Here is a 15193-nt window from a genome sequence, read left to right on the forward strand (position 1 = left end):
CAGCAGCAGCCCAACACAGCCATGCAAATAGAATTTGATTAAGCAAAGTTATTCAAAAGCATGGCCGTCTTCCATCGCAGCGCGGACAATGGAGGGTTGGTGAGTCAGTAGAACGCACAGTAACCCATTTACTTCAATTCTAGAACATTCTGCAGACACTTTTTGCATATATTTATATCCTCGGCCTGACAATGATGTAAATGTGCCAGCGATCAGCTGATCAACGAGTAAAGGCTTCCTCATTGGCTGATACAAGCATAATAATGTTTCTGGTCAGTGGCACATCTCCCCTGAGGGCCCGCTATGAGGCGGCCCGAGACGGCAGCAGTCTGCAGGATTGCCACCTGGCAGCAACCCAACAAGCATGCACTCACCCAGCCTGCAGCTCCAGTCCACCGGCGGCCGCCCCTACTGTAACTCATGACCTCTGCGTGCAGAAACACAGATGTTGGCGGACTGGAACTGCAGGCTGGGTGAGAGCCTGACTTGTTGGGCTGCTGTCAGGCCAGAGGCCAATACTGGGACACTATTGTAGTGGCCCGCAGTTACGGGGCCCCTCCATAATGTATGCATGCATTTGTCCTGTGCCTAGGTGTTGTCAGTGTCTTCTACGTTGCATGGATATGATGTGTATTTCATAGCTGCAGCACTGAATGGGTTAACTGCCTGGTATGTGAGATGTTTGGAAAATGTATCGTGTTGTTTGTCACAGCATTTATATATAGGTTTCTGCAAGGAGTCTGAGTTCCACAGGACTACAGCGGATTACAAACCGAGCAGAAGTAGCACAGCACGTCGCCCATCGGCTGTGAGACGGACGACACTTGCAGTTCCTGGTTACTGCCGGGCCAAAGGCCAATTAGGGGGATGCTATTACTGCTGGGGCCACTATTACTACTGCATTGGTTGTCGGGTTGCTGCTGAGCCAGAGGCCAATTAGGGGGATGCTATTACTACTGGGGCCACTAAGGGGGGCATTATTACTACTGCATTGCTTGTCAGGTTGCTGTTGGGCCATAGGCCAATAAGGGGGACATTATTACTACTGGAGCCCTATGGTGTAACCATTACTACTGGGACCACTATGGGGATTACTATTACTACTGGGGCCACTAAGGGGGGCATTATTACTACTGGAGCCCTATGGTGTAACCATTACTACTGGGACCACTATGGGGATCACTATTACTACTGGGGCCACTAAGGGGGGCATTATTACTGGAGAACTATGGTGTAACCATTACTACTGGGACCACTATGGGGATTACTATTACTATTGGTGCCACTAAGGGTGGCACTTATTACTGGAGAACTATGGTGTAACCATTACTACTGGGACCACTATTACTGCTGAGCCACAATGGAGGTCCCTATTACTATTGGGGCCCCTAAGGGGGGCTCTTACTATAGGACATGTATGGGATATCTTGTGTATTGGTGCTTTCAATGCCTGTAAAATTGGTGAGGGTGCTATTTCGCACTTCGCATTGGGCAGCATTAAGGTTTGGGGCCCCCAGAATTTCACCATGGAAAAGGGAACCAAAAGCACTGGTACTAGATAATTGCCTAATAATTACTAGTCAAAATACTAAAGACCACTTGTCCATCCGTGAGTGAGTGACTTACATGCTCCACCCCTGATCACGACTGCTGTCTGGCTAGGTGTTCATTAGTAGTCCATAGCAGCTGAGGCCGCGGGGTTTGTAGGGGATGGGATACTAATGAACACCTACAGCAACCGTGTGCTTACATGACCTGTGATGAGGAGTCCAGGGTCACATGACCGGGGGGGGGGGGGGGGGTGATCAGTGTGCGCATACTTATGGTCTGTAGCTTATTTAGGTGAATGTATAAACTAATAATAAACTGCCCCCCCAACAGGCAGAAATGGAAAAGCCTCCGTTAATGCTATGCTGATGCATCATGGGATTGATGTGAAGCTGAAAGTAAGAAATCTCACCATCAAGATAGTGCCTGATGAGCATCAGACAGGGGGCTGCACTGCAGGCATGTGGCTGGACTATACAGACAGGAGATCAGGTGTGATTTTGTTGCAGTGGCCCTTTGATTATAATGTAACGTGTTCTTTTGTTAGTGCCTTGTTCCCCCTGAGGTTAAGTTACACAGCACTCTCCCACCCCCCTGCTGGCTGATGTGTGGGGTGACGGCTGTGGCACTGGGGTACAAGTTGTGACTGTTGTACAGTTTGTCGCACACATTGCAGCGACTCTATGCACTTCTTTGGGCTGCGGGCTGTGAACATGACAAGCTCTGATACGGCGATGAAGCGCTACATACATGAAAGGTAGGACTCCGTGGAGCCACTTACCTCGCGGATATACTCCTCCTGCTCCTCCTTTAGGGTCAGTTCAATGAAGATCTGTTGCAGTTTTTCGTTGCAGTAATTGATAATAAATTGCTCAAAACTGTTCTCCTGTAAGACAAGGACAGCGCGTTACACGGAGCCGGGCGCGGGACTAGCGGTCAAACACGTGCAAAGCAGCGGGAGAGAACGATGATCCTTCGGTCTGAACACAAGCCAAGGACTGGATGTAGAACGCTTCTCATTGGTGGTTCAGCTTCTGAAGGAATACAAGTCATCGGTTCCAACAGCGCCCGCCCGGCCGGCCCTTCGCTTACACGGGGGCCGAATGATTCTCGTTTGAGCGAACCAACAATGAGAGCCAATAGTAATAAAGGAGCCATGGATGAAGCATTTATGGGCCTCCCACACTATCAATGAGCCTACGTTGGAGGTGACAATGTTACTGAAGTAATCCTGTAAGTTATTTTGAATCTCCAGTTTGGTCACTGGATCTTGTATAGGAGACTCATTGGAATGCCAACGCCAGGACTTGTGGTACATTGTAGGAGAGCAGAGTGAAAGAATAATGAGAGCGTGATCGGAAAGTAGATGCTGACAATGGTCACTGCAGTGAAGCGAGGAGACTCGAATGTTGGAGCAGAAGGAAGTCTATCCTAGAGTAAAAACTGTGAGGAAGACGAGGTGTGATGTTTAGTGGAAGGACGGAGGATTCTCCAAGCGTCTATCAGAGGATGTTCACGTCTTACCAAACCTAAGGTATGTGGCTCAGTCGAGCTGCTGGTCCCATGAGAGGGGTCTATGGATCGGTTAAGGCCAACACTCAGATCGGCTCCATTCATTTTCAATGGGGAGATCGCCGAGCGCTTGTACTCTGCTATTTCCATCAGCCCCTCGGAATGAGGTGAGCAGCACCGTACATGTATGACCGCCACTGCATTTAATCTGATGTCACTGTGGGTGAGTGGGCTGATAGTAACGAGAAGAGGGGGTCATGGGACAGCCGCTCTCTGCGTCGGTCTCTCTTTTTAGAGTGGGCAGTTTGCAGCTGCTGCCCCTCCCCCGCCTTCCCTGCATATTACGCCCGGAGCACATGCCCCGCCTGCCCTACCTTAGCTTCACCCCTGCAGAAGCCATTAAACACAAATGCACTGAACACATGGGTGAGGGCGCTTCCCCTATCCTGCAAAAACACCTGTAAGCCATAGAGGGATTTTATAAAACATCTCAATTAATGTCAGAAAAAAGGGCAATCCCATGTCGAAGATGCTGGAAGGACCCCACAGCAAACGGCAGAAGACAGAAGACGGCAAGACATCAAACGCGGGTGAGCGGCGCCATACTGGCACACTAAAGGCGGCTTCACACGGGGAGAATATCTGTGGGACTTGTGGTCCTGCGGGGAGTTCGGCAGCAGAATCTACATGACTAATGTCACCATCTTTAATGCTAAGCTTGAAAATAGTGGAATTCTGCCAGTAATTTAGCGTCAGGGTCCGCATAGAGACCTTCGGACTGTGGTGCAGGTTTCCACAATAGCACATTGTGCTGCGTCCTGTGGAAATATTGGCATCCGTGTGAAACCACCATAAAGCCACGCGGTTCATCCGATCCCACTAGGCGGTTAGTGGACACTGAGCATGCAGCCAACAGCGCACTGCAAGATAGCGGGTACTTACCAAAGTCTGCAAGGAAAGAGTGAGAAATGACAGAAAGTGTTATCAGATGGAAGTGAAGCGGCTTCATCACACGCGGCGCCTTCTGCCATAAACGTATAAGAAGTGACAATCAAACCGCTTGAGGATACGTGGGATACTTTATAAGTGGAGCGATGCCCCCCGATCGCTCCTTCACACTCCAGAAATAGGGGGCTAGACTAAGGCAAGAGCAACTGGGGGGCGGGGGTCCGCACTGCGGGGTGAAGGGGGCTCAGCTGCCACATTCTTGGTGAAGCAACATAGTATAAAGCACATTGACTTCCATGCGTCTTATTAGGGAAGGCGATGCCTGAAGACGGCCGCCCACTAGAAGCAGAAGTCTCACTTAACCCTTTCCCACCGCTGAGGTTTGTTTTTTCATTTTTGCCATCCCACATTTTGACTCCCATAACTTTATTTTTCCATCACTGGTGCTTTGCGAGTTCCCATTTTTTTAATGGGGTGGGTTGTAGTTTTCCTTGCTGCCACGCTGGGGCGCTGGCAGCTCTTTCATCACTTTTATTCCAGTTTTTTCTTGGAGGTGAAGCGACCAAAAACAGCCCAGTTCTGTCTCTGCAGATGTTCTTCATGATGGCGCTCACTGTGCGGGATACAGGAGGTGTAATAAAATGGCTACAGAGGCAAATATCACATGGCTTCACGCTTTACATGTACTTGGGTGGAGGTTTTATGGTAATACTTCATTTACAAATGGAACAATACACAGTCCAACCTAACCGCAACCCATAATCCTGTTGTGGACGGGCCACTCGGGTGCCTGAGGGAGTCCGCTCCTCCTCTAGGGCTGAGAGAAGAAGAACATCCGGCTCATCCAATGGGAAATCAATGAAAAGCAATGAACTATAATTAAATACACTTCCTTAAGGTTATAATGTATGTGCCAAAAAATGACCACACTGCAACATAAGCAATACATTAAAGGGGTCTCCAGGGAGAATGTCCTCAGGATCAGTCAGCAATAGTTGATCGGCTGGGGTCCGTCGCTCAGGACCTCGCCAATCGGGGGATTGTGCACCCGCTGACAGCACATACACAGGGGCTGGCTCTCATTGAAACCAACACCAGCCGTGCCTGCAGTTACAAGAGAGTTCTGCTGCTTCCACTCAGACCCCTGCGTATTGGGGCGCTGTCAGCGGGCGCACAATCAGCTGATCGGTCAGGGTTCCGTAAAATCACCAATGCCTATATGGATAGTCGGCTGGAGAACAGCGCCCCAACGCAGCGCACATGCAACAGAGTAAGACCGTTGCGCTGAGCCTTGCAGCACTACTGTAACACTAAGGGTTCATTCACACCTCCACTCTGGATTCCACTTTCTTGCTCCATTTGGGGAGCGGCCAAATGGAAAGACAAAAAGTTCATGGGACACAAAAAACACAATTTTGCCTTACTGATCACAAGATGTCACGTGCCGGCTCACATTATCTGAGAGCAGATCATGACGTGGCCATCACGTAGTACCGCCTCACTGATCACAAGATCTCAGGTACCAGCTCACATTATCTGAGAGCAGATCATGATGTGGCCATCACATGGCACCGCCTCACTGATCACAAGATCTCAGGTACCAGCTCACATTATCTGAGAGCAGATCATGACGTGGCCATCACATGGTACCGCCTCACTGATCACAAGATCTCAGGTACCAGCTCACATTATCTGAGAGCAGATCATGACGTGGCCATCACATGGTACCGCCTCACTGATCACAAGATGTCACGCGCCGGCTCACATTATATGAGAGCAGATCATGACGTGGCCATTATGTGGCACCGCCTCACTGATCACAAGACGTCATGCACCGGCTCACATTATCCAAGAGCAGATCATGACGTGGCCATCACGTGGTACCACCTCACTGAACACAAGACGTCACGCACCGGCTCACATTATCTGAGAGCAGATCATGACGTGGCCATCATGTGGTACCGCTTCACTGATCACAAGACGTCAGGTACCAACTCACATTATCTGAGAGCAGATCATGACGTGACCATCATGTGGTACCGCCTCACTGATCACAAGATCTCAGGTACCAGCTCACATTATCTGAGAGCAGATCATGACGTGGCCATCACATGGTACCGCCTCACTGATCACAAGATGTCACGCGCCGGCTCACATTATATGAGAGCAGATCATGACGTGGCCATTATGTGGCACCGCCTCACTGATCACAAGACGTCATGCACCGGCTCACATTATCCAAGAGCAGATCATGACGTGGCCATCACGTGGTACCACCTCACTGAACACAAGACGTCACGCACCGGCTCACATTATCTGAGAGCAGATCATGACGTGGCCATCATGTGGTACCGCTTCACTGATCACAAGACGTCAGGTACCAACTCACATTATCTGAGAGCAGATCATGACGTGACCATCATGTGGTACCGCCTCACTGATCACAAGACGTCATGCACCGGCTCACATTATCCAAGAGCAGATCATGACGTGGCCATCACGTGGTACCGCCTCACTGATCACAAGATGTCAGGTACCAGCTCACATTATATGAGAGCAGATCATGACGTGGCCATCAGGTGGTACCACCTCACTGATCACAAGATGTCACGCACCGCCTCACATTATCCAAGAGCAGATCATGACGTGGCCATCATGTGGTACTGCCTCACTGAACACAAGACGTCAGGTACCAGCTCACATTATCTGAGATTAGATAATGATGTGGCCATCACGTGGTACCGCCTCACTGATCACAAGACGTCAGGTACCGGCTCACATTATCTGAGAGCAGATCATGACATGGCCATCATGTGGTACCACCTCACTGATCACAAGATGTCAGGTACCAGCTCACATTATCCAAGAGCAGATCATGACATGGCCATCATGTGGTACCGCCTCACTGATCACAAGACGTCAGGTACCAGCTCACATTATCTGAGAGCAGATCATGACGTGGCCATCATGTGGTACCGCCTCACTGATCACAAGACGTCAGGTACCAGCTCACATTATCTGAGAGCAGATCATGACGTGGCCATCACGTAGTACCGCCTCACTGATCACAAGATGTCACGCGCCGGCTCACATTATATGAGAGCAGATCATGACATGGCCATCACGTGGCACCGCCTCACTGATCACAAGACGTCACGCAACGGCTCACATTATGCAAGAGCAGATCATGACATGGCCATCACGTGGTACCGCCTCACTGATCACAAGACGTCACGCAACGGCTCACATTATGCAAGAGCAGATCATGACGTGGCCATCACGTGGTACCGCCTCACTGATCACAAGATGTCAGGTACCAGCTCACATTATATGAGAGCAGATCATGACGTGGCCATCATTTGGTACCGCTTCACTGATCACAAGACGTCAGGTACCAGCTCACATTATCTGAGAGCAGATCATGACGTGGCCATCATGTGGTACCGCCTCACTGATCACAAGACGTCACATTATCCAAAAGCAGATCATGACGTGGCCATCAAGTGGTACCACCGCATCACTGATTACAAGAAGTCACGCACCAGCTCACATTATCTGAGAGCAGATCATGACGTGGCCATCACGTGGCACCGCCTGACTGATCACAAGATGTCACTCACCGGCTCACATTATCCGAGAGCAGATCATGACGTGGCCATCACGTGGCACCGCCTCACTGATCACAAGACGTCAGGTACCAGCTCACATTATCTGAGAGCAGATCATGACGTGGCCATCACGTGGTACTGCCTCACTGATCACAAGACGTCAGGTACCAGCTCACATTATCCGAGAGCAGATCATGACGTGGCCATCATGTGGCACCGCCTCACTGATCACAAGACGTCACGCAGCGGCTCACATTATCCAAGAGCAGATCATGACGTGGCCATCACGTGGTACCGCCTCACTGATCACAAGACGTCACGCACCGGCTCACATTATAGGAGAGCAGATCATGACGTGGCCATCACGTGGTACCACCTCACTGATCACAAGACGTCACGCACCGGCTCACATTATCCAAGAGCAGATCATGACGTGGCCATCATGTGGTACCGCCTCACTGATCACAAGACGTCACGCACCGGCTCACATTATAGGAGAGCAGATCATGACGTGGCCATCACGTGGTACCACCTCACTGATCACAGTCAGGTACCAGCTCTTCCTAAGGCAGTGATTGGTCAGTGTAATAAATCTTTAGTAGAGGGACATAAATGATGACCAGAAAGCATTTTGTATCTTTGGGATGGGGTACATAAGGGTCTATGTGTATCCTATGGTATAGACTATATATTGTTCCATAAGCGAGTCCACAGTCCCAAGCAAATAACATCATAGGAATGTTTTAATTAAAAGTCAAACCAAGGAGGAGCCGGCAGGAAAGAAAAATGTTGACGTTCAAAAATAATCCTAGAAGCTCCACTTCCTAACCGAAGCGATTGTGGGAAAATTAGTAAAATATGTGAAGCATCCGAGAGCCGCCGACCCCGACCCTTGGAAACCCTTGTTTCCATGATGTGTCGCCGGCTCTAATGTTAGAGACATCTGTTCAGGAGGCACGGAGGGGAGCGAGCGTCGGGCCCGGACTGTAGCATGGCTCTAGGATGGAGCCATCACCCAGCCTCTGACCTAATCGTAACATCAGCACCGCGTTCTGGCAGATGAAGCTCCCAGCTGAGAGAAACGTTGGCAACACGTCGACCAGTAAAATATCGCTCCGCGGTCTGTGAAGAGGTGGAGGAAGACATGGCAGCACATATGGAACCGGAGCATACAGATACGATGACAGGGTGTGTGTCATCAAGAAATAGCCTACGGTGTAAACTACGTTCATAGGTTAAAAGGGGCGGTCCGAAATAAAACAGGAGATCACGGAGGACCAATGGGTTGTCATGGCAACATGACGCCATCAATGGGTGTGATCGCTATTATGAGGACTAAGGCACTGCAGTACAGAAGAGGCACTATCCTAGCAGTCATAGTTGTTATGGTTCCAGTGCCCTACAGGGACATAAAACATAAAAGAAACCCAATACAAATAAAAACACATCTGTATAAAAAAAAAAGAATGATTTCCCACAATCCCACATGTTTAGTATCATTGTATCTGTGACAGCCGCACAATACATCGGACACACTATTTATCCTGCAAGCCAAAAACTGTAAAAAACTACAACATGGAGGCAAAACGCTTATTTTGCTCATTGTGCCTCCCAAAAACACAATAAAGGTGATCAAATCGCTGTATGTAACCCAAGATGCTACCACTAAAAACTACACGCACAAACAGGCCCTCACAGAGCTCCGCCCACGGGAAGATAAAAGGGCCTGGGGCAGTCAAGAAAAAGGTAATCCAAAAAAAAAGGTTCCTATTGTGCAAAAGTCAAAAACACTTTTCGTGGCGTTCATACTGCATGACTGACGCTGGAAGAAAACTATGGCAGAATTGAGGTTTTTTTCTCACCTGGATGTGGCAGATGGGCCCACATCTTTTGATCAAAGTATGTGCGGAGCGCCTGTTTCTGCTATCAGCCTTCCAGCAACCAATGCCTACCATGTTTACAAAAAAAAAGGGGGGGGGGGGGGTGTTCTACCGGACTGTGCAGGAATGTTGTGAATTGGCACCATAACAGGTTATGCAACTAAAAAAAAAAGGTAACGTGACACTAACTGCTCATCTGACAGCCGCTGGGAATCATCAATCTGGTTACTTGCATTAAAAATGTTCTTGTTTTACCACTGGAAATCAAGTTGAAAGTGTCGGCCACTAGGGGTCTCCCTTACAGCACTTTTACAATCCGCTGCCTATCATTAGGCTTCTCTAGTAACAGGGGCATGGGGACACTGCTAGTTACTACATACAACAAAGGGGCGGGCATTCAGATGCTGCCTTGTAGCTGATTGGGGCAGGGCAACATGGCAAGTGTGGGAGAGGAGGTCCCAACCAGTACAGCACTGGCAAACTGTCTGCTTCAGACGTCCTGCATGGAAGCGGACGCAAACAGTAAAGCGGCAGAAAAATAGGAAAATCTACACGGAAAACCGAATTGTTAGAGCTCAAACTGGGTGCAAACAGCAGCGAAACAGCCGGGTCAGATTCCGCGTGCGGCCGAGGACTGTGCGTACCTGTCCAGGTGTTCTTTTTTTTTTACTGCGGGTGTGTGCGGAGGCGCCGTCTGGTGCGCAGTAGAGTGGTTTGTTTTTTAACTCCTGCTTTTCTGCGGACGGGTTGCGGATCAGACGGCTTCCATTGACTTCAATGAAGCCGCGCCTGCAGGAAATGCAGCAAAATGGAGCATGCTGCAATTTGATTTCCGCATCCAAATTAATTGAGCTGCGGACGTCCATGTTTGCCTATGGGTGTAATATACAGACTGTGCCCCAGCCTTATGGCAATGGGAGTGCTGCTTCTGTGCATATACTTGTCCTAATACACAGCCCAATGAGGTGCCATTTGTTTAAACTGTTGAGTGTATATGTGTTTGTGTGATTCTGGTCAGCAGCCCCTGCAATGGGAATGTGATGCTGGAGGGACTCACCCCTGTGAGGTCAGCCTGCCTGTCTGCAGACCCAGTATGAGAAGGAAGCAGGATGTGATGCTGGAGGGACACACCCCTATGGGGTCAGCCTGTCTGTCTGCAGACACAGTATGAGAAGGAAGCAGGATGTGATGCTGGAGGGACACACCCCTATGGGGTCAGCCTGCCAGTATGAGAAGGAAGCAGGATGTGACGACACACAGAGAGCAGCAGCCATCTTTGCAGAGAGAGAACCAAGTGTCTGTGCTGCATGGAGAGTGTGTGGAGATCTTAGAGGACTTTCTGTGCAGCTAACCTGTGTGTCAGTCTAGAGGCAGACAGAGTGTAAAGAGACAGAATGTTCAGTGGAGCCATGCTGAAAGGACTGTGCCCAGTGGCTAACCAGTAATACTGACATTGTGGCTGTGGACATTGCCACCAAAGTTATAGACTGGCAGTGCTGTTGAGTACCGGACGGTACCTGCACAACCCCTGGCTTATCTCCCACCGCGGTGTATGGATTCTGCAGGACTGTCAGGGTGCTGAGCTACTTGCTGTTGGATCCCATTTCATCCATTTGGTTTTCCTGCCTGCTGAGAAGAATCTTATTGCCTCGGATGTTGTGATAACCGTGAGGAGAGGACGCTTCGCTATACTAGAAAGGGACGACATCGGGCCCCAACGCGTGCTTCTACAAACTGTAAGCAGTCCACCCGGACCACTGGTAAGAGGGGTGCACACCCAAATGTGAAGTTAGGGTCAGTTAGGGATAGTTTTGGGACTATTGTTCTTTTAGTGTCCGTGCTGTGGAGGTGGACATAGTAACCGTGGAATATATTGTGAAATCTAACGTGAATTGTTCCAACTATACTGTGTATTGTGCTTGTCCTTATTCCTGCTCTGTTACCATTAACTTGCCTTTATTAACCTGTAGTAAATACATCTTTCTTAACTTGACCACCCCGTGTGCGTCCTTTCTGGTTGCGGAGACCAAACCACCTGCCTTGCTCTCGGTTCACATGGGTGGCTTGAACTGCGGATCGTCGGCGTGTTTGCTCTGTGCATATTCTGCAATTCAGATCGGCCCGTAGACATCGGGCCTGAAGGGGAGCACATCTGTAGCTAGTACTGTTTGGGATGAGAGGCGGCGGGGCCTTCCATCAGTCTGCCGTCATGTCCCTTGCTCAGCACAGCTAAAGAATGTGTTCTGCTGACATCAGCCTGCTGCCTCCACACATTCACGGCATGAAGTACTCTGGGCATACACAGCTAAAGCAGGACGCCTGCCAGACCACCAGCACAGCGCCCTCATGAGGGGAAACAGCTGCTAACGGAAGACATTGATAACCACAAAACAAGATGAAAGGAACCTCACCACAAAGTATATCCTGACAACTCTTAAAGAGTGGATGGAAGAAAAGGGAAGATAAAGCAATGCACTCTAGAATCTTAGAGTGGTAGAGTTGGAAGAGACTTCCGGGGTCATCGGGACCTCCAGAGTCTTGGAGATCTCTAGAGTCATCGGGTCCGACCCCCTGCTCAGTGCAGGATCACCAAATCATCCCAGACAGATGTCTGTCCAGCCTTTGTTTGAACACTTCCATTGAAGGAGAACTCCCCACCTCCCGTGGCAACCTGTTCCACTCATTGATCCCCCTCACTGTCTAATATCTAATTTGTGTCTCCTCCCTTTCAGTTTCATCCCATTGCTTCTAGTCTTTCCTTGTGCAGATGAGAATAGGGCTGATCCCTCTGCACTGTGACAGCCCTTCAGATACTTGTAGACAGCTATTAAGTCTCCTCTCAGCCTTCTCTTCTGCTAAACATTCCCAGATCCTTTAACCGTTCCTCATAGGACATGATTTGCAGACCGCTCACCATCTTGGTAACTCTTCTCTGAACTTGCTCCAGTTTGTCTATGTCTTTTTTAAAGTGGGGTGCCTAAAACTGGACCCAGTATTCCAGATGAGGTCTGACTAAGAGTAGAGGGGGATAATGACCTCCCGTGATCTAGACTCTATGCTTCTCTTAATACATCCCAGAATTGTGTTTGCCTTTTTGGCTGCTGCATCACATTGTTGACTCATGTTCAGTCTATGATCTATTAGTATACCCAAGTCTTTTTCACATGTGCTGCTCCTTAGCCCAATTCCTCCCATTCTGTATGTGCTTTTTTCATTTTTCTTGCCCAGATGTAGGACTTTGCATTTCTCCTTCTTAAATACCATTCTGTTAGTCGCCGCCCACTGTGCAAGCTTTTCTAGATCTCTTTGAATCTGCTCTCTCTCTTCCCTAGTGTTAGCTATCCCTCCTAGCTTTGTTTCGTTGGCAAATTTGATCAGTTTCCCACAATTCCCCCTTCTCCAGAAAATTTATAACAATGTTGACCAACACTGGGCCTAGGACAGAGCCTTGTGGTCCCCACTTGATACATTCTTCCACTTGGAAGTGCAGCCATTTATGACCACTCTTTGAGTACGAACACTCAGTTTGTGAATCCACCTAACAGTTGCCTTGTCAATCTTAGATTTGGTCATTTTTTCAATAAGGCTGGTATGAGATACTTTGTCAAATGCTTTAATAAAGTCAAGAAAAACTATATCCACCGCATTTCCCTGATCAACCCAATCGGTGATTCTGTCATAGAAGGAAATTATATTAGTCTGACATGACTTGTTTGTTACAAACCCATGCTGGCTCTGGTTAATTTCTCCATTCTCATCCAAGTACTTGCATATATGCAGTTTAATAAAGATCTTTCCCGGTATAGAAGTCAGGCTCACAGGCCTGTAGTTTACTGGATCCACCTTCTTCCCTTTTTGAAGATGGGGACAACATTTGCCCTTCTCTAATTTTCTGGGACTTCTCCTGTTCTCCAGGAATTTTCAAAGATTACAGCTGTTGAGGTCTATCAAACAAGTAGAATGGCCGCCTCTGACCATGAGCAGTAGGGACTGCCCACTTGATACATTCAGCGTTGGGAGCTGATACTGGGGTGAGTATGAATAAGATAAAACAATGTTGGAGTCAATAAAGCTGCTGCACAAAGCTATACAGTTGGCCCCACTGGCATGAGGATATCATAGGTCTGTGGGATTTGTTTTCTTTGGCTTTTCCAGTGAATCACCATCAAAGTCTCTGCAGTTACTTTTTGCAGAGACTGAATATTGCTGTGGAAAATCTGTTGACGTTACCATAAGATTTCATGAATCATCGCTAGCACTCAGCAGATTACCCTAGCCAAGCAGAAAAAATGCCTTACCTCAAAAATCTCAAAGCCGTAGATGTCCAGGACTCCCATGACCTTCTTCCGTACTTTACTTTGTGCCTGTAACAGAATGATAAAATATGAACGTTATAACATATTTCCTGCACGCAACAAACCTGCGGTGGATGAGCTGAAGCCGCGCAACATAGCCGCGCTACGACTAGAGGGTCAGACCGTCTGTTCCGCTGGGGGAAAACTACATTGCATGCAGACATTCTTAGTCTCTGCTCAGCTGAAGTTAAGAAGTTTGTCATAAAGAAGATATGATTGGGGATGGTCATGCATATGTATTGCGTTCACCCGATCCATATTCACCTGTTCTATCTATTGGAACAACCATACCTCCCAACTATTGCTGCACATAGACTTTTACACAAAGCTACACCCTCTGTATCCCATAATAGTGCCTTCAGTGACCCCCTCAGGGTGATAGTGTCCCTAAGCAACCCTGTCACGGTATTAGTAACCCCATTAGTGGCCCCAGTAGAAATAGTATCCCCCATAGTGGCCTCAATAGAAATAGTGATCCCCATAGTGGCCTAAATAGAAATAGTGATCCTCATAGTGGCCCCAGTAGAAATAGTGATCCACATAGTGGCCCCAGTAGAAATATTGATCCCCATTAGTGGCCCCAGTAGAAAAAGTCATCCCCATAGTGGTCCCAGTAGAAATCATGATCCCCATAGTGGCCCCAGTAGAAATAGTGATCCCCATAGGGGCCCCTAGTAGAAATAGTGATCCCCATAGGGGCCCCTAGTAGAAATAGTGATCCCCATAGGGGCCCCTAGTAGAAATAGTGACCCCCATTAGTGGCTCCAGTAGAAATAGTGATCCCCATAGTGGCCTCAGTAGAAATAGTGATCCCCATAGTGGTCTCAGTAGAAATAGTGATCCCCATAGTGGCCTCAGTAGAAATAGTGATCCCCATAGTGGCCTCAATAGAAATAGTGATCCCCATAGTGGCCTAAATAGAAACAGTTATGCCCATAGTGGCCTAAATAGAAATAGTGATCCCCATAGTGGCCTCAGTAGAAATAGTGACCCCCATTAGTGGCTCCAGTAGAAATAGTAATCCACATAGTGGCCCCAGTAGAAATATTGATCCCCATTAGTGGCACCAGTAGAAAACGTCATCCCCATTAGTGGCCCCATTAGAAATCGTGATCCCCATAGAGGCCCCAGTAGAAATAGTGATCCAGATAGTGGCCCCAGTAGAAATAGTGACCCCCATTAGTGGCCCCAGTAGAAATAGTGATCCACATAGTGGCCCCAGTAGAAATATTGATCCCCATTAGTGGCCCCAGTAGAAAAAGTCATCCCCATAGTGGTCCCAGTAGAAATCGTGATCCCCATAGTGGCCCCAGTAGAATTAGTGATCCCCATAGAGGCCCCT

The 15193-nt window shown here is 48.6% G+C and overlaps 1 protein-coding gene across 4 annotated transcripts in view; it reads right to left on the reverse strand.

Moving 5' to 3' along the window:
- Window positions 1–15193, reverse strand: part of MYO1B (myosin IB) — a 216795-nt gene that overhangs the window by 63656 nt on the left and 137946 nt on the right. For all 4 annotated transcript variants that reach the window (XM_066577259.1, XM_066577258.1, XM_066577257.1 and 1 more), the window contains 2 exons: window positions 13795–13860; window positions 2330–2434 (listed from right to left, as the gene is read on the reverse strand). In XM_066577259.1, coding sequence (XP_066433356.1) covers window positions 2330–2434; window positions 13795–13860 — 171 coding nt within the window. The remainder of the gene's footprint in view (window positions 1–2329; window positions 2435–13794; window positions 13861–15193) is intronic.

This window comes from Eleutherodactylus coqui, chromosome 8 (assembly GCF_035609145.1).
Source record: "Eleutherodactylus coqui strain aEleCoq1 chromosome 8, aEleCoq1.hap1, whole genome shotgun sequence".
Lineage (NCBI taxonomy): Eukaryota > Metazoa > Chordata > Amphibia > Anura > Eleutherodactylidae > Eleutherodactylus > Eleutherodactylus coqui.